This window comes from Acartia tonsa, chromosome 3 (genome assembly GCF_053477335.1).
Source record: "Acartia tonsa isolate MP-2025a chromosome 3, ASM5347733v1, whole genome shotgun sequence".
NCBI lineage: Eukaryota > Metazoa > Arthropoda > Copepoda > Calanoida > Acartiidae > Acartia > Acartia tonsa.
Genome location: NC_137262.1, coordinates 16,668,618 through 16,687,969, shown reverse-complemented (window position 1 = coordinate 16,687,969; position 19,352 = coordinate 16,668,618). Strand labels below are relative to the sequence as shown.

Below are 19,352 nucleotides of genomic sequence, written 5' to 3'. Positions count from 1 at the left end.
AATTTAGGTAATTTTGGGGGTTGGATCCTGCTACATCATCAACAATTTCATTGATTATGTACAGTAAAGTTAGGAAAGTAGATCTGTAACTTTGGAATAATATTATAACTTTGTAAACCTATAATCATACTAAGTAAAAACATTTAGATTCTTCTTATTTGAGATTAGAAATTGATCAATATGTGAAAAGATTTTTTTAAATATAAACCATTTAGCTTGACCATATTACAATTTCTAGGTTCTTTTTTTTAATTTGAATTGTATCTCAGCTATGTGTTAGTTTCTGTACTTTAAGTTTTATAATGTATTTTTAGAAAGTGTAGTTTTTTAAAACTAAAGGAAGGAAAAAAAGTGCTGTAAAAGTGAAGAATTCAGAGTAAAAAGAAATCTAAAACCAAATGAAAAGTAGAAATAACTAAATGAAACTAGTTTGCAGTAATCAAGATGATTACTGATTGATCTTTATTACAAATGGAATATATACCAAGAGAGTTATAAAGCCAATAATCAGTGAACCATCAGATAATTTGAGTAAATGGGGGAATATGTTACATAGAATATCTGACCAACTGACCAAATATCAAAGGAAAATCAATTCTAATTTACACAAATTATCTCTGGTTTTTTGGCAAGCTTTTGCACACAGCTGCCACTTTACAATCTATTTTCTTTCAAAAACTAATTTGTTCTTTTATTTCTAAAAAAAAAGAAATTGTAATTCAAATCTTTTTCATAATGAAAACGTTACTTATTTTCTTCAATAATTTGAAATAACATTTTGGAAACACAAACCCTCACAGTGATCTAACTGTTGCAATGAATGAATAGTTAGATTACAAATCAGACTTTCAATACCACACTAACAACCTCAAACTTTGATATATTTACATCAGCTCAGTGTAGCTTAACTAATCAGACAAAATCCTATTACAAACCTCTTTGCTCATCATTTTAAAGTTGAACAAGTATCTTTTGAAGTAAGGTAAGTTTAAAATAAATCCATAATATAAAAATGCAAAAGTTTTAATTTAAAGAATATAGGATATTAACTATAAATAAAAACAATATTATGAGCATGTTATATTCTGGTTAAATTATAGTGTAGCTACTCTGAAAAACAGCATATGTACCCTTTATCCAAGTAGTTGGTTTTACAACTATGCCAGGCTGGTAAAGTGTGAAGAGGGATTGCTTTTCTTGGCTTCAAAGTGCATTTTCCTAAGAGTGATTATAAGAGGAGTGGATACATAAGATCAGAATGACAAAACATCAACCTTAACGTGTTTATGTTATTAATCTCAACGTTTTGAAGTCTTTATACAACACTTAACTATAATTATTTAAAAATTGAACTTTAAAGGAAATCGTATATTTGATAGAAATTATAACATTATTACTCATGGTGTAAATAAATCCACACACAACCTTTTTTCTTATATGTTTAATGTGACTAAATGAAAAGAAGCAAACCTAATCAGATATTTAAGATGGGTATTATGCAGGTTTCCAATCATCCTATGCCAGGATTAGTAACCATCTCCAAGTTATGGAACCTCAGAACTGTACCTGGCTTTAACACTAGATTAATTTTTTACTAATGTATTTAATACTTCTGGTTCATCAAGTATTATTGTTAATTAGTTTAATTTCTATATGTATTTTGATAAGTTTTATTTGATATAGATATTTTTATAAAATGTTTTAGTTGAATCCCCAGGGGAGTGATAACTTTCCTGGTAAGGGAAGAGTTCATTGAGTAAGATACTTACAATTTACACACAGTTGATACAAATTTACATTATCCTCACTCTAGGCAACACTTTTATAATACATGTTGTTCTCAAGTTTAGATGCTTAGGAGCGTGCAAATAAGAAAAGTTTTATCTTGTGCTAACTACTAACAAGTATAAAACATGTTGGATGCTTACAGATACATCATCACACTATACATATTTGGAAAAGATTAGGTACCTAGGGAATGAATTGCTGCATAGATATTTCTTGCGGATAAATCTTACCTTTAGTTAACCTTACAGAATTTAAGTAGAGAAAATGAAATAAATTTTCATGTGTAGGTAAGAAATGTATGCAAAAATATATGCGTAATGCTTACTTGCATTGCAAAAGTACCTTTCAGAAATATTCAAGATTAATAGGGAAATCAAATTTTTCTTATTATTTTCTAATTTACTATTTTAGAGCTCTTTTTCAGTAATATGTAATTCAAGAGAGGGTTTTATATAAAATGCATAGGATAGCATTGAAACTTTCCTCAAATTTCTAAACACTTTTCAAAATTTAAAGAAGAAAAGTTAAACTACCAAAGTTAATTCAATTAAACTCTTTCTCCATGTGTTTGAGTTTAATACACTATACATATTTTATGAGGTAAACATATGTTGCATGAAAATAATTCTTCTTCAATTTTCAGTTTATTTTAGAAATTTACAACAAAAATTTTAATAATGTTATAGCATAGAAATATTTTTACATTGTTAGTTTATTGCAAATTTGCCTTTTTCTATGCTTCAAATGTTTGTTTACAGTTTAATCCAGCCTGTACCATAGGCTTGGACAAAATTATTATTGTCAAATAGTAAAAAAGAATATCTATCTTTCTATCTAAAATATGTCTATGTCTTATATAAACATGTTTTAGATATGTATTTTAAAATATTGTGCTGAAATATTTTCTTTCCATATGTCTTATTTCATCTGTCAATGGAATGAAAACACTGAAAAGGAAATAAAGTTTTGCCAGGGATTAAGGGATGAGAAAATAAGCAAAAAGTAGTTGATCAAATACAATAATATTAAAGATTTTTGGATAAAATTAAATATTAAATAATAAAAAGTATATGACTATCAGTGTCATTTTAATAATATAATAAGGTAATATAAATGATTTTTTATGTTTTAATAGAAATTTTGACAATTTTAAATATTTCTTGAACCCTGATCAAAGCACATACATAGGAAAAGTCTTTTACAAACTGCTCAAACTTTTTGATGTCATTACATTTCTCGACATGTTTTAAGTTTTTTTTTCATATTTAAGTATTAAGCTAGAGATAGTTCTTCCAGTTTTGTCACAATGTAATTATTTTGCTCAGAACAGGACAACAAAAGATAGATTTATTTTCTTCTCCAATTTTAAAATTCTGTCTGAAGAAGCTTGGGGAACGAAAGTGCTGAAGATAAATTTTACAATTTTTACGTTCATTGTCCTCCCTCTCCCTATAAATACATATATCCAAAAATGTATAGTATACTCTTTTTTAATCAAATTTGCTGTAGCATCATGTAACATGCAGAAAAAAAGTTTTTTTTTATAATGATCCGAAATGTGTTTGGAAAAGCAGAATGCAAAAAAAACTAATTTAATGCAAATATTAGCATAGCATACAAAAACAGAAATATATACAAAAAATGATAGTTTATGTAGATAAGTATTTCTAAAACTTCCTATCCACCGGATTCGAATGAATACGAGAAAATAAATTATTTGTTATTATTTTAAGTATTTACAAGTGTAACAAAATATTCAAGATACAAAATAAATAAAAGATTTGTATTTTAGCATTTCATGTCTTTGTAATTTACATTTTATATTCGCTATTAATTTTATTGCCTAAAAATAAAGAGAATTTTAGAAATATTTGCCTTCTACTACTATCATAGTCAAGTCTTTCATTGTTTTGTTACTTTATTGATAACAATTACTGAGTAATAGGATGCAATAAGATGCAGGAAAGCATTGTCCTTTATAACCTATGGATGATTGACTCATAGAAATGACTTGTCATAATCAAAATGTTATGAAAATAATATTTTATTTTTGTATTTTAGAGAATCAAAATGATAATGTATAAAATATGCAATATATTTCCACAGTAAATCAAATACCACCCCCACCTGGACTATACTACACAGTGAACTAAACAAGCCCTGGACACAGTGGGCTGTTACTGGACCTACAGTCTTACCAGTGGATCACCAGGATGGTTTACAATGTCTGGCTATTCATTCTCGTTTCTGCATTCATCAGGTAAGAGTTCTATAGACATTACTTGCCAAAAAAAAAGTGTCAAAGGTAACGAAAATAATGATTTTTTGGTGTGGATAAGTTTGGGACAGGAAGGGAGAGGACATTGACTATGAATTAGGCTAATACCCAAATTATTAATAAAAATGCTATATCGTCTTTTGTTGGCTTTAATTATCTAGAGTCTTAATTGGAATCTACAAATATTCATTTGTGCTTTTAACTGAATTTTAAATTTTTTGTTTTCATCCTTTTTTTCTGAAAATAACATTTTATAGTATAAAAAAAAGAACAGAAGAAAACTTGTTTTTTCCAATTTAGAAATAATTTGTTTTCTTTCACAAAGTTTCCCCGAAGGGCCCCTTTCCCCATACACATATTTCTCTTTTTCTAATATCGTAGCTTCTTTACAAGCACTTTGCATTCGTAAATTAATTAACTGGTGTAATTCGTTGTTAAACCACTGATACACATGTGAAATATCTTGCAAAGTCCTTAAAATTGCATGCTTTTTACAAGTAGTTTAAATGACAACATTCATAAATAGCGAATTACAAAAAAAATCATATTTTGGACTGTCAGAAGGACAGACAACATGCATTAAAGAGTAGTTTCGCTACTACAAATCAAAGGATACTCACTTTATAAAACCTTTCTCAACTATATTATCATTTTCTGCTTTTCAATTCTATTATTTCTATGTTCTAAATTTATGAAACAACCCGGGTAAAACAAATTGAGATATTTTCTGCTTCATTTAAAATTCATAAGAATTTTGTTAATTTTTATATATAAAAGTAATGCTCTCCCTAACAGTGCAGTGAAGCTTCTTATTGTTCCCTCGCTCCACACATACATTTTTTAAAGTGCCCCTAGTGGCCTTTGCGGGCGTAACTGCTAGTATAAATTAAGATAACGATTCTGAAAATGAAATTTCTTAACTTGGTTGAAAGAAATAATTAAAATCTAGACAAACAATCTTACCCTTATTAAATAAATTGTAAAAAATGTATTTATTGAAAAAGAATTGCCTACAAATTGTTACAAGGATTTTACAAATTGAAATCTTTGGATTAAATTTCTATTATTTGTTCCCCCCTTCTTTAATCTTCAAGAAAATTTCTTTTCACTCAAACTTTATATCTTTACTAGCGGCTGCGCCCCCTAGTTTCCGTTTATTCGACATATCTATGTATTTATATTTTGTCCCTTTCGTGACAATGCCTCTTAAGGGGCGATTCGTATAATCACAAATGCTTTTGAATGCAGGGTTAGGCAACTTTCCCCGCAGGTTTAGAGCCCCCCGCAGGGGCTAGAAATAGGAGAATGCTACTGTTAAAATACGACGAAACGCCCTTTAAGAGGCATTGCTACCAAAGGGACTAAACCCTATATTTTTATATTTTTATGTTTCGCCATTTATGGACGTTGGCTTATTGTCTTATAATTTGTATTATTTGCTAACAAATACATAGGTATAAGGGGGTCTGGTATTGGCTGTTCACTGTAATTGATAGCCATTTATTCTGACTAATTAATGTAATGTCGTAATATTGATATACAATACAATCATCCTAGAGTTTTTGAGGCAATTTAGAATATATTTTACACTTTGTCATACTAAAGATGCGAAAAAAGGTATTGCTATTATGTGAGGCGCCTGATCTATTGTACGAACAATTAGTAACTATCTCTCGCTACCAATCTTCACTTTATTTCCTCTTTTATTTATTTTCTATAAATCTTCAGTTTACATCTTGTCGACTCTTTTATTTTACTCTCTTATAAAATATTAAGCAAAACACTTGAGAACTTTTTATATGTGTACACAAATAGCACAACAGGCATTATTATTACAAACACCACAAATCAAGAACGATGACGTCCACAAGTAGACAGAGTTTTTTTATATATCCCAGTGTGATCAAAGAAAGACAAATTGAAGGTATTGGCCGTATATGTGAATCACGCCATAACCAATAACCAAAGACGTTAAGAATATAAGTATTATTTTATAGTTATAGTAAAAGAAAAGGAATTGATCTAAAAACAAATGCAAAACAATACCATTTGCATTCAGGATTGCATATAAAGATTGTGTCACCAAAGGGTTAGTCTGAACATTGTAATAATATTATAGAGAAGCTTTGCACCTATAATAGTATCTACCAATACACAAGGCATACATAAATAATAATATTGATGAATATGACAACAAAAAACTATAGCATTGTCTTTTCATGGGATAAAGGGGTACATACGTTTGTGCTGTTTTTGTATCAACTTGAGACTTTTGTTTATAAAGCTAACATTTATTAAGAAATAGATATGAGATTAAGATAGTATATCTTAATGTTATCATTAATGTCGATCATGATTGATTTTTAAAAATCACAAAAAAATCAATGCCGATAACATACTTCTTGCCACGTGAAGCAGCTTATGGTGCCTAATAAAAAATGACGTCAAACAATACAAATGACCAATGATAGGCAAGTATGCATTTTACCATTGGTTAATTAAAGTGCATATTGGCGTATCATTGTTCATATGTATTGAATGACGTCATTTTTCAGAAGGCACTATAAGCTGCTTCTTATCACACTGGACAATAATAGTTTGAAAGATTAAATGAATTTATCTTCTATCTACCTCTCCTTATAACCTTGCATTTCCATTATATTTTGACTGTATGTCGCATCTCTATCTGCAGTAGTATCCAAACAAACAATTATCACTGAGACCTAATAGACCAACAATGTTCGCAGGTTTAAAAAGTACAAATAATCGTTAAAATCCTACATAGTAGTTTCTAGTAAATAAACTTTTCCCCCCATTTCAAATAATATGTACTGTACAAAATTGGACACTATTGTTCAAACTGTAATATAAATCCTGTAAATAGACATATCGGCGGTTATTAAAGATAGTTTGCGTCCGTCTGTAAATTAAAATGTTTTTAATCATTCATCACAGTCGTTCATATTAACAACCTGGACCACTTGTTTGTTAGAACTTTCTAACTGTTATAATCTGTCAGAAATCATGATAAAAGTGTTCTGAGTGTCTATATTTTGATATATCAATTTCCTATTCCTGAGGTGGATTCTTAAAAATAAAAACGAAATATGATCTGCAGGGTTCTAAATGTACATTTTTTATTTATTTCCTTCTATGAATTAAGATTATTTTGCATGGTTATCATAAAAGAATTTCTCGTATTCATTCGAATCCGGTGGATAAGAACCGGTTATTATCTATACGAAAAAACTATGTCTAGCATCGTATTATATCCAGCTTTCTATTCTTATAATTGTACATTTTTATATCCGCGGAAAGCTGTTTATAATACGATGCGAGGAAAAACTATTAAAATTTGGAGATTTTTAGTAAAATATTGGACGATTTTTTACAAAGCGGCTACCCAAGTCTTTTTTAAGAACCCAACTCAGCTCTAGATATGAATATTAAAAGTCAGGATAGAGTACATACAAATCTTTATCCGTTAGGAATATATCAAACAAGAATGATTATGTCCAACAGAAGCTTACAATTAAAAGTACAGTTATAAACCAAGGACATAGATTGTTATATTTTAGATGTGGAATAGATGTTTTACATTTTAAGTTTAGCTTACACTATAAATAAATAACTAAAAATGACATATTCATCTCCTGACAGAACTATGAACTCTGGCCGGAGAGCTCGGTCCCCTAGCATGCCTAGCCGCGGGCGCTCGGCCCCTAGCCTAAAAACCTAACCTAACCTAATTGTAAAAAAAAGTTTTGCCAAGTTTTCAGAGTCATAGTTCTGTCAGTGGGTACCAAATTTTAAAAATTTAAGAAAAAAATTTCTTAGAGGATAACGTCAATTTTTTTCTAAAAATGTCAATAAATAAGAGAACGAAAATCAATTTAACGAACTTACTTAGCCGAGGTGACAGACATTTGCTTATAAAGTAGCTACCCTTCATACAGAAATGATACCCGTCATTTGGATAATGGAAAAATATTACAGCTTGCTTTTCTTTCTTTATCTGCATCATATTGTTTATTTATTTTTATATAATTTATTTTCATATATTTATATTTATCATTGTATTTTTACGTTTTTTAAGTTAATCTATGAAGTATTAGGATATCAATGCGTCAAACTGTATGATGAGGAAATTTGTTATCGTAGCATTTTTCGTCTGATTTTTGAAATATTTGTAGTAATGAGTAGTTAAAATCAAATTAATTTTGTAAATTTCGACAAAAAAAAGAAGGGACATGCATCTTTTATATATTTTTTAAGGTATGCCACTTAAGATCTTTTGAACAGTCAAATGTTTTATTTTACTCTGTGTGGTTTCAAACCTCAGAATTTAAAAGACCAGTATATTTGAATTATATACTGGCGAATATTTCTCTGTGTAACAATATAGCCTAAACCAACTCATTTTAGTACATTATCCCATCCTTTGAAATCTAATGTTCCAAGTCAATTAAGTTTTTAATAGTTAAAAGTTCATTTATCATAGACACTGATAACCATGGGTAGCACAAAAATAGTATGGAATGCACATTGTATAATTATAAGATAGAATAACCAGACTCTTAGTAAGTTTATTAACAGCAGTTAGAGGTTGGACGTTCAAACATATCCCACTTATATAAAAGGAGCGCTACACAAAAATAATATTGAGATTATCCATGAAAACCCTAGAATGCAGGCTAAAGGTAATATCTCGTCTCATTGAATATTTGTTGGTTATCACCAGACCAGCAAAAATATTCTGATTGCCCGGCTTTTGTAAATAGTATGATTGATCAGAAATAGGTTGGAATATCTTTAGGCTGTGTACTATGGAGTATATATCTTTCATATTATCAAGTAAATAGGTTTTTTTTGTGGAGGGGGAGATATGTTGAAATATTTTATTGTTGTAGATTTTCTTTTCCCGGATCATATTTTTTTGATTTTCAAAGAAAAAAAATTTCACCCTAAATAAATTTGATAGCAATAGAATAATAAAACATATTGTGTTATTAACGGTAACATCAGAGTTAATTAGAGTTGTAAAGCTTTAGCTAAGTAGCGCAGATGCTGCGTCGAGCTATGAAAAACACAGCTTAAATAAAACTGGTACAAATTCTTTCAACCAAAAGGATATCAATATTAAACTACCGCTCTTATTTTTTTTTGGAAAAATTGTGCATATTTTGTAATACAAGCATAACAAAAAAATTAAAAGTATTAATGTACCTATATTCAATATTCATATATGTATGTATGTATAGATCCCATCTGAGTATTTTTTGTATGCAATATATAGCTTTTTAGCCTATATTTTCTGGATTATATAATAGATATTTCAAGGGTAGACAGCCGCAAAAATATTGACTGTTTTTTTTTTAAAGCCACAAGCGCACTTTTAATTTAATCAATATAAAGTCTCCAAGACAACTACATGCTAATTTTCATCATCAGGCAGTCATTATATACCTAATATTTTTACTGGTCTTAATCAATCTTGGCGGCTGCAGATCCCTGTTATATTTGTTATGTATAGTAGATTATTTTTTTGCATATTTACTATGCCAAATATTTGTTACACATCTTATCTATTTCCTTTCCAATTTTTTGTATAACCACACTGTTTTTGGTATTGTTTTGTACACTATTTGTAGTAACCCTTCTTCTTCTTTTGTATCTTTATTTATATTTTATTTCTGATAATTAGGTATACTTATACTCCAAATCTTTGTGTTACAGGAGTGTAACTTTAGGAATTACTTAGTGGCATGGATTTTGTGGATATTAACATTCTTGTTATATTTTCAACCATTCAAATAGTCCTAATGTATACTGTACACTGTGTATAGTCATGAAAGTTAGCGTGCAATGTTTAGCAATATTCCTTTTCTTGCAAGCAGTCAATAGTATCAACCCACTTGCTTTTCATTTTAATTTTATTACGTCATAAAGGTTAGAATAAGTTAGGTTAGGTTTTGGGAAGTTCTAAATACGAAAAGGGATAGAAAGAGCATCATTGGTTTATATCATTATAGCATGTAATCAAAATAGTTTAAGCTAAAATGAATATGTTAATATGTAAAACCAGGGTAAATCTTTAAAAGAGAAAGAAAACCAAATAAGACTATAATAATACAGTGTGTTTTTTTTATGAGAACTTTTTTGAAAGCAATTTTACCCCACCTATAGTTATCAGAATTTAATGAATAATGGCTTATTTTCTTCATTTTATAATGCAATTAATAGAACAACAAAAAAAATATTTCAGTTTTTATTTAAAAAGTACAGTAAAATCCCAAATTCAAAACTTAGGTGTCAACATCTAAAAATGGTTTTAGCGCATTTTTCTTATGCTCAAATATTCAACCTTTTGCAAGAATGGCTGCTAAACACTTCAAAGTTGAGATATAGGACTAAAAATGTATACATATACTATTAGGGACATGAACTAGAACATATTAAAGTTTGAAGGTCATATCTCAACCAGGGAGGGAGTACTGGCCGCCCAAAGTCGACTACAGAAAATCCAATTTTTTTCTTGCAAAGGGTAGAAGATTTAGTCATAAGAAAAATGCGCTAAAACCATTTTTAGATGTTGACACCTAAGTTTTTAATTTTAGATTTTACTGTACTTTTTAAATAAAAACTGAAATATTTTTTTGGTGTTCTATTAATTGCATTAAAAAACGAAGAAAATAAGCCATTAATCATTAAATTCTGATAACTATAAGTGGGGTAAAATTGCTTTCAAAAAAGTTCTCATAAAAAAAACAATGTAGTACTATAACTACAGTCTTATATTGTTAAATTATGAGCATACAATTGGTGATTGCCCTGTTTGCAAAATTGAGGGAATTATGTATATAGCATGTTTGCCTAATTGTATGGTGTGTATTGTTGTCAGGCTTTTAGCGGTAATGCAAAAAAGTATTACTTCCATTACATCAAAACAAATATAGGATTAGGGATATATATATAGGATAATAAATAGGTATTTAAATATGATTGGGAAAGGGCTCACTACTCTTTAGTCAAGGAATAATATAAATAAAAACATTGTCTAAATCTAGTTGTATATAATATCGATAGATAAAACAACCGATAGTTCCTTTTCAACAGCTTTTCAACTTTAGTTTTATACAAGATCGAAATGGATATTTTATCGATTATGATATTCAAGGAAAAAGACTATATAATGCAGGGAGACTGGGAGTGACCCAAAGTTTCATAACCACGTTAGTGTATTTGTTGACTTAAAAATTCTGGGTATTATTTAATTTTGTTGAGTCGGTTCCAAACTATTAATGTCCAACTTGTTATCCAATAATTACAATCTACAGAAGGGGTTATATTGTTTGGCTTATCTTGTGTCTTATCTCTGAAGAACCCTAACATAATTACATTAAAATAAATATATAAATATCAAATAGTACGCAAATAAATCTACTTGATATTTATGTTAGTATTTATTTGTTAATATTTAATATTATCAGCTTTTTAGAGTTATAAATAATTCATATTAATAATCCAGTCCTTGAATTGCAAGTAAATATTCAGGGGTGTGCAACCTTGAATATTTTTGTATAAATACATTTTAAGAGAAAAAAAATATCCTAATATATAAAGTTTCTTTGTCTGAAGCTTAAGATCTCAATAATGAAGGTATCGATTTGGTTATGTATGTTAGGCATGCTTTAAAAGGTTCTGTGATGATTTTACACTACTTTATTTTCAGATTTAAGTCTTGGGTTTGTTTTGTACCTTCGAGCCGCTAGTATAATATAAACCAAAAAGAAACATTGTTTAAAATTGACTAAATTTTCAAAAATTTGTGGATGAACATCCCTTTCTCATGTTTTAATTTGTAAATAAACTAATGATTATTTAGTGATTGGAAGTAGAAAAGTATATTATTTACATTTTTTCTAAAACCTCTAACGAATTATTGTCTGATCAAATAAAAACGAGGAAAAGTAAAATAAATAAGATCCGCAGGCTACAGGGTTTAACAGTCGCCTATGTTCAATGTATCTGCGTATTATAAATGTGAAAATATAGTGGTTAATACAATTTAATTTCTTGCAGCTATCAGCGATTCTCCAAAAAAAACAGAGCGGGTTTTTTTAAAATTGCTAAGTATATAACACATGTTTTAAAAAATTAAAAAGTTATAGATTCATAACTAAAACTTAGAACATGTATTTCTATGCTGTAAATACAAATGTATTATTTAATAGCTACGCTAGTTTTTAGCTTACTCTTCCTTGATGATTCCTGAACTAACCACTGATTAATGATATATTTATTTTCAGTAATGTGCACAGTGTCTCAAACGCCAACTCCTTCGATATGTTCTTTGGTATGCGGAAAAAGAAACAGGGGGTTAATTACAGGTGAATATGAATATTTTTTTTTTTAGATACGAAATGTGTATTTAAATAATTTGTGGCTGTAATTCACCCGACATAGTAGCTCTAAAGTCTGTCTGTCTGTTCAAATTTATCATAGCTGAAATCACACATTTATAAATCATATAAATTTAAAAGTTCCTAAAGTCTGTATGAAAATATAGGTATAGTCTCTTTCATGGCAACGCCTCTTAAGGGGCGATTCTTCGTATTTTCAAAATGGCTTTTGATAGATTATGTTAGGTTAGGTTATATTGGGTTAGGTGATTGCCCTGCAGGTTTAGGCAATTTGTCCCGCAGGGTTAGAGCCCCCCGCAGGGGCTAGAAGTAGGAGAAAAGCTACTGTGAAAATAAAAAAAACGCCCCTTAAGAGGTGTTGCCACGAAAGGGATTATACCCGAAAATTTAAGTCTATCATAACTTAAATCACATATTTCTAAATCATCTAAACTTTGACAATCAAGTAATATTAATTAATTTTGTTTATTGAACATTAATGGAAAATTTGTATTTTGTTAAATTTTGCATTTAGGTCTACTTAGTATTCAAGGTTGTATCTCCAGGGAGTAAGGGAGGGGACAATGGATCGAATATTCAATTTTTAGGAGTCTCAGACTTTGGGTACCAGCTTAAAGAGAATGTGCAAGAATTTAGCAGTTTCTGACTGAATTTGGGTACTAGCGCACAGAATGCCGCTAACTCGTTTGTTAGTTTTGAATATTGCACACAAGTATTAATAAACTTAATTTGTTATGATGTGGCTGGTTTTAACAATTTTTTTTCTCCAGAAAATATCATTTCATAGATAAAAACTTTATTGTGATATTTGTTTAATAAACAATTTAAGAATCCAATTAAATTTTGGGTCATGGGGCTATGGGTATATGTGTTCCAAGTCAATTTTTCTAGTTTAAATTACATAATGGTTACGTCAGTCTAATGTGCTGGTAATATAATTTTCAAATGAATGCTTTTTTCTTGGAACTTTCTTCTTATTTTATTGTTTTCTGTACTGTATTAACTCTCCCTTTAGAATTTCCTACATATTTTCTGGATTAATCTGGATTTCAAGGTCTTTCAGCAAATACTCTTAAATTGAATTAATTGCCCATTGTCCCCTCCCTTACTCCCTGTGTTTCTCTATGTAGAGCAAATACTGTCCCTTTAGGAACATTCAGTAATTTCTTGGCTTTTTATTGAGTCACTAGCGGGGCTCTTATTGTATTAGAAGGAGTAGGAGAGTTTAGAAAAATAGTCTAAAAGCTGTCTTTAGACATGTGTGAAGCTTCCTTAAAATGGAAAACTCATTCGATTTAGTGGATATCAGAATCGTATTATCAGTGGTTATTGCTTTATATTATAGGATAACAACTCTGCCTACAAATTAATAAGAATATAAGACCCAATAACGCTTTGAATGTAATAAATTCTTTTTCACTTTTGTTAAGCTTCCTACAAATTGATTTGGAAACATCTGAGAATTTGCCCCAAACGGGACCATCTAATATATAGTAGATCCAACTAATTATGAGATCAATGCATGCATTTTAAAAAGTGATATAAACAAATGATACATAGCTGAGAATAAAGAATAATATGATGCCCTAATGTCCCATCTAAATCCAGTTTTTATGGCATCTTTTCCCTTGTAGATTTTAAAGCAAAATTGAAGATTATTATCTACTCTTAAGTGTGGAAGGTAAATTTAAATGTAATTTATCTTGGTCCCGAGAGATTTTGAAAAACTTGGGGACTTTCAATCCTAATTTGTTAGTAAAAACTATTAGTGTCCAAACCTTTCCACTAAGAATTTCAATGTACAGGCGGGGAAATTATGTTTATGATAAAAGGATGTGTACTTTTATAATCGTATATTGTCCTTTTTCTTGAGAACTTTTCAAATCTTTTAACACATACTACAATGAGTCTTAAAATATTAAAAATATGACTCTAAATTTATTAACTCTATTGTACATTGAGACAGAATCTTTATATTTCTATGAGCTCTCTACTCACTAAAGTAGAATAAATGGCAAGAACATAATAGAATGTTATCCAGGAATAAAGAATTTTACTTAGGATGGCTAAATTTTAAAAACAAAGTCTGGTGTTGATTTGAATTTGTTAAATTATTATTCTAAGTGTCTTGTTTAAATTATGCTTTTTTAACTATTTTAAAAATTAATTGAAAACATTAAATGTTAATAAAATTCGCTCTTAAATTAGAAAAAAGGACAAAGCCAATATTGTCCTGTTGTGACGTCATAAATTTCGGGTAGTAGAAGGGAAGGGGGGAAGAAAATCTCTTCAAAGGAGATGGAAGAAATAGGGTTCTCATGACACAATACAATCTGTCCCGATTTTGTATTACTTTTGAGGAACACGACTCCAGTGACGTCATATTTTTCTTTCCCGAAAAAGGAAAGGGAGGAAGAAAATCTCTTCAAAAGAGATAGGGAAAACCCCCTTTTCTCCCATCTCTTTTTTCTTCCCACCTTCCCTTTTTTTTCTTTCCCCCTTCCCTTTTTCGGGAAAGAAAAATATGACGTAACTGGAGTCGTGTTCCTCAAAAGTAATACAAAATCGGGACAGATTGTATTGTGTCGTTCTCATCAAAACAATATGGGCTTTGTCGAAAAAAAGTACTTCACTCATGTAGAAATCTTGTATACATATCCATATATTCCTGTTGATATTACTACATTTTTCTTAATAATCTTGTAATAAATGTGGCGTCTAGTTTTACGACGGAGTTCATTCTTTATCAAGATAAAAAGAGATAGGGTAACTAGAAAAAAAATTGTTGTGAACAAATAACAAATTGTTAAATTTCCCATAATTTCCAAAAAGGACATATACAATACACCCCAAGGTCTTCTATTGGATGGATGGTACATTGAACTGTTAATTTAACTGGCACTCATAATTTTTGTTAACCGTTCTCTTGTTGGTGGTCTAATTAAAAAAATGACACTTTTATTAAATCTTCATGAGCGGTAATGGGTGTCCAAACATTTCCATCAATAATTTAAACTACAGAAAAGCCAAATTTGTCTATTATTCCTTTAAAACCCTTTAAACCTTATTATGCCCCCCCCCCCCCCCTATTAAAATCTATCTCCTTTAGTCTCATCTCAACTCTGTTTATGAATATAAAATGATTTTTACTACAAATCGTTTCCCTCAACGTCTCCTTTAAAGTGTCTTTTTATATATTTTTAATTTTTATTTTCCATGTCAAATTCCCTTTTACTCCAAGATTTATATATTTAATTTAAAGATAGTATTTTATGGAGAGTAACATGATGACTCGAGATTTTAGAACTAAAAGTAGACATTTATTACTTGTTTGGAACTAAAACAATCATGGTTTATTCTTCTGTCATGTCTGCTTTTTTTTATCAGGGATGTGTCAGTTTCCAATTGATTCAGGATATTCAGGGATAAGACAACGATAAATTGGAACCTAGTAATAGTGTCTGACTGATTATGACGTAACAAAAAAAATTAGCCAATGAGAGGTCACTTTAAATTTTACCATAAGTCAATAACGGCCTCTCATTGGCTAATTTTTTTTTTGTTACGTCATAATCAGTCAGACACTATTACGGTGTTCAAAATGTAAATTATCTCTTCTGTAGTTAGAAATTATGGGTGAAAAAGTGAGAAAACTGCTAGTTTGTACCAACCAATCAAGATTTAATAAAGGACCAGTTTCACACACTTTGGGGACCAGTGTTATTTACAGACCAATGTCCCTCCCTCCCCAATAATGAGAATTTATTATATTAGAACATTAAATGCAAAGATGAAAATTTAGACCATAAACAGGTCAATTATATCCACAAGAAGCGCAGCAACAACAAGTTAATTAAAAAAGTAATTAGTATATAGTGTAGTATGTCAATGTCTTATTTGTTAATTAACTAAATACTTACTTGGTTTATTAAAACAACACAGATACAGGGAGAAACGAAAAGACCATAAACAGATCAATTATATTCATAAGTAGCGCAGCAACAACAAGTTAATTAAAGAAGTAATTAGTATGTAGTGTAGTATGTCAATGTCTTTTTTGTTAATTGACTAAATACTAACTTGGTTTATTAGAACAACTTAGATAAAGGGATCAACGAAAAGGCCATTAAACAGATCAATTTTAGTAATAAGTAGCACAGCAACAGCAAGTTAACAATTTAGTAATTAGTATGTAGTGTAGTATGTGGATGTCTGATTTGTTAATTAACTAAATACTAACTTGGTTTATTAGAACAACTTAGATAAAGGGATCAACGAAAAGGCCATTAAACAGATCAATTTTAGTAATAAGTAGCACAGCAACAGCAAGTTAACAATTGAGTAATTAGTATGTAGTGTAGTATGTGGATGGCTTATTTGTTAATTAACTAAATACTAACTTGGTTTATTAGAACAACTCAGATAAATGGATAAGCAAATAGGCTATAATCAGATCAATTTTATAAATAAGTAAACAATTGAGAAAATAGTATATGATATAGTAGTCCATTTAAGTGGTTTAGTTTTTAATTAAGTAAAAGTAATCATGGTTCATTTACGGTAGTAATGTAGATAGAATGGATATATAGAAGGGACAGGGCAATGTAAGTTAAAACTAATCTGAAACCAGTAACATACAATAAAATATCAGACTTAATAATTCTAAGGAAAATATTGCTCAGTGTCCTATCCTTCTATCCCTGACATGAAATACGAAGAATTTACTTCATATTTTCTAATATCATGATTAATTTATTTTAAAACTCAACATTTCTACTTTTAAAAATTTTGAATCTGTTAAATTTTTTTTGGGATTGTTTATATATATTTTGCGAATAATATATTTGAAGGTTTAGTATAATACTAGATTCCTTTTTTTAGTTGTTGTTGTTCATCATTTAAGTTTCGGTATTTCGATAAGGTCAATGTTTTTATATATAAATTGATTTTTTATCTCATCTTTTCAAGTTTACTTGTATCCCTCATTTTGAAAATAGAGTAAAAAGATTATTTGTATTCATGTTTTAGGGTAGGATAAGTAAGGGTTAGCAGAGTTGAAAGATTATCCCTCAGGCGTTGACCTTCAATTTTTAGAGCATATTTTTATTGTTTTTAAATGAAAATAAGGAGGGGGGGGGGGTTCGGCGGTCCATTTATAGATATGAGTGAAAGTCTCAGTTTTCCATATGATAAATTATCTATCATGAACCTAGACGAGATAAACAAAATCACATCTTCTCAAAATAACATTACATATTCTCCATTTTCTAAATTAAAAGTATAAAGTAGATTGATTTTGGATTTTAAGCATTTGCTTAATAATAAAAAAAAAATCATAAAATTAATTCGTAATATATTTTCCAGTATGACTTCAAAACCGATTGATATCCGTTGTATTAGAACCGGTTCTCAGCCATACTAAAATTTTAATAAAGTGACGAACCCCAATCTGTCCTACTTTGAGAAAGACGATTCCAGTGACGTCATAAACGTGTTTTGGGAAGGGGGGAACAAAATCTCTTACCTTTTCTCTCATCTCTTTTGAAGAGATTTTTCCCCCCTACCCTTTTTCTTTCCCGAAACGTATATGACGTCACTGGAATCGTCTTTATCAAAGTAGGACAGATTTGGGTTCGTCAAAGAAATCATATAATTATATTAATTTTTAGTAAATATTAAATAAAAATCATAAAATTTATACCAGTTAATACTTTATTGTTAGATTGACCTCTAATATACTAGATTAATACATATGATAAAAAGGGATAGTTGCATGTAATGCATTTCAGAAAATTGATTTCAAGCATAAGTGTCAAGTATACCACCAACATATATAATTTTGTAATACAATAAATACCAAAACAATTAGACGTCACTAAGTTAGTCGTCATACTGTTTTTGTTGAAAAGGACCATCACTTATGTTGCATATATCCAAAAAATATGATTTTCAAGTCTTGATATTTTTAAAACTACCTGGTAGAAAATTGAAATTCTTTCAAATATATATCCTAGATGTAGTTTAAACTATTGAACAGAAAAAAATATGCAGTTCACTAAATTCAAGTTTAAATGCATATCGTGCAACTACCCCTTTAACTGTTTTTATTAAATTAATATTACTGTCCTTGTTTTTTTGTCTAAAAATCTTGAAAGATTTGTTTTGGCAAAGTGAAAATGTGGGAGATAGACGAGTCAATAAATCCATTACGGTTTTATTGCTTTTTTCTCCACTTCACGCTAAAAGGATGAATTGGTACTTTACCACAACGGGCTGGTTGAGCACAGCTTAAACCCCCCTCTTCATATTCCTTAAATTAATTGAAAATAACTCGGGGGAGTAGGGGGAGGGAAGATTTTTCATATAGTTAGCCTGACTCAAAGTAATAAACAAATAAATGCAAAACTACATATTCTTGATTTCAATTTTATTCAAAATAAAAGAGGGGGATGTTTCGGTGCTCAAGAGGATATTTTTTTGGATAGCGCCAAAATTGTCCCGGTTTCAATGGCAAATCTTTTAAACAGAGATTTTAACATAACAACAAACCTTTACGCCTAAAATCTAAGCGCACCTAATTATTAAAAATTACACTGTTATCAAAATTATTATAACCACGTTCGTTGGCTCAAACATTGAAGATTCTTTTACAAATTATAGTAGAAGAAAAATATTTGGTGGAAAAATTGAACAAATTGTAGCTGTAAGAGAAAGCGAGTATTTCATGATTTTTACCTTTCTGTTGACATGACTATTTATTTAATGCAGAATTATAAAATTTAGACTGAGTTTGTATATATATAGAAGAAAACATTTATTTTAAAAAAGTAAAAAAAAAGAATTGAATGTGTGTCTGCCATTGC

General features: G+C 29.4%; 1 protein-coding gene across 2 annotated transcripts in view; it reads left to right on the top strand.

The window, feature by feature from the left end:
- The first annotated feature begins 3,847 nt into the window (after positions 1-3,847).
- The window catches only part of LOC145313480 (glutamate-gated chloride channel-like), a 67,536-nt gene continuing 52,031 nt past the window's right edge, over positions 3,848-19,352 (top strand). For both annotated transcript variants that reach the window (XM_080152914.1, XM_080152913.1), the window contains exons 1-2: positions 3,848-4,048; positions 12,376-12,456. In XM_080152914.1, coding sequence (XP_080009040.1) covers positions 4,002-4,048; positions 12,376-12,456 — 128 coding nt within the window. In that variant the 5' untranslated portion in view covers positions 3,848-4,001. The remainder of the gene's footprint in view (positions 4,049-12,375; positions 12,457-19,352) is intronic.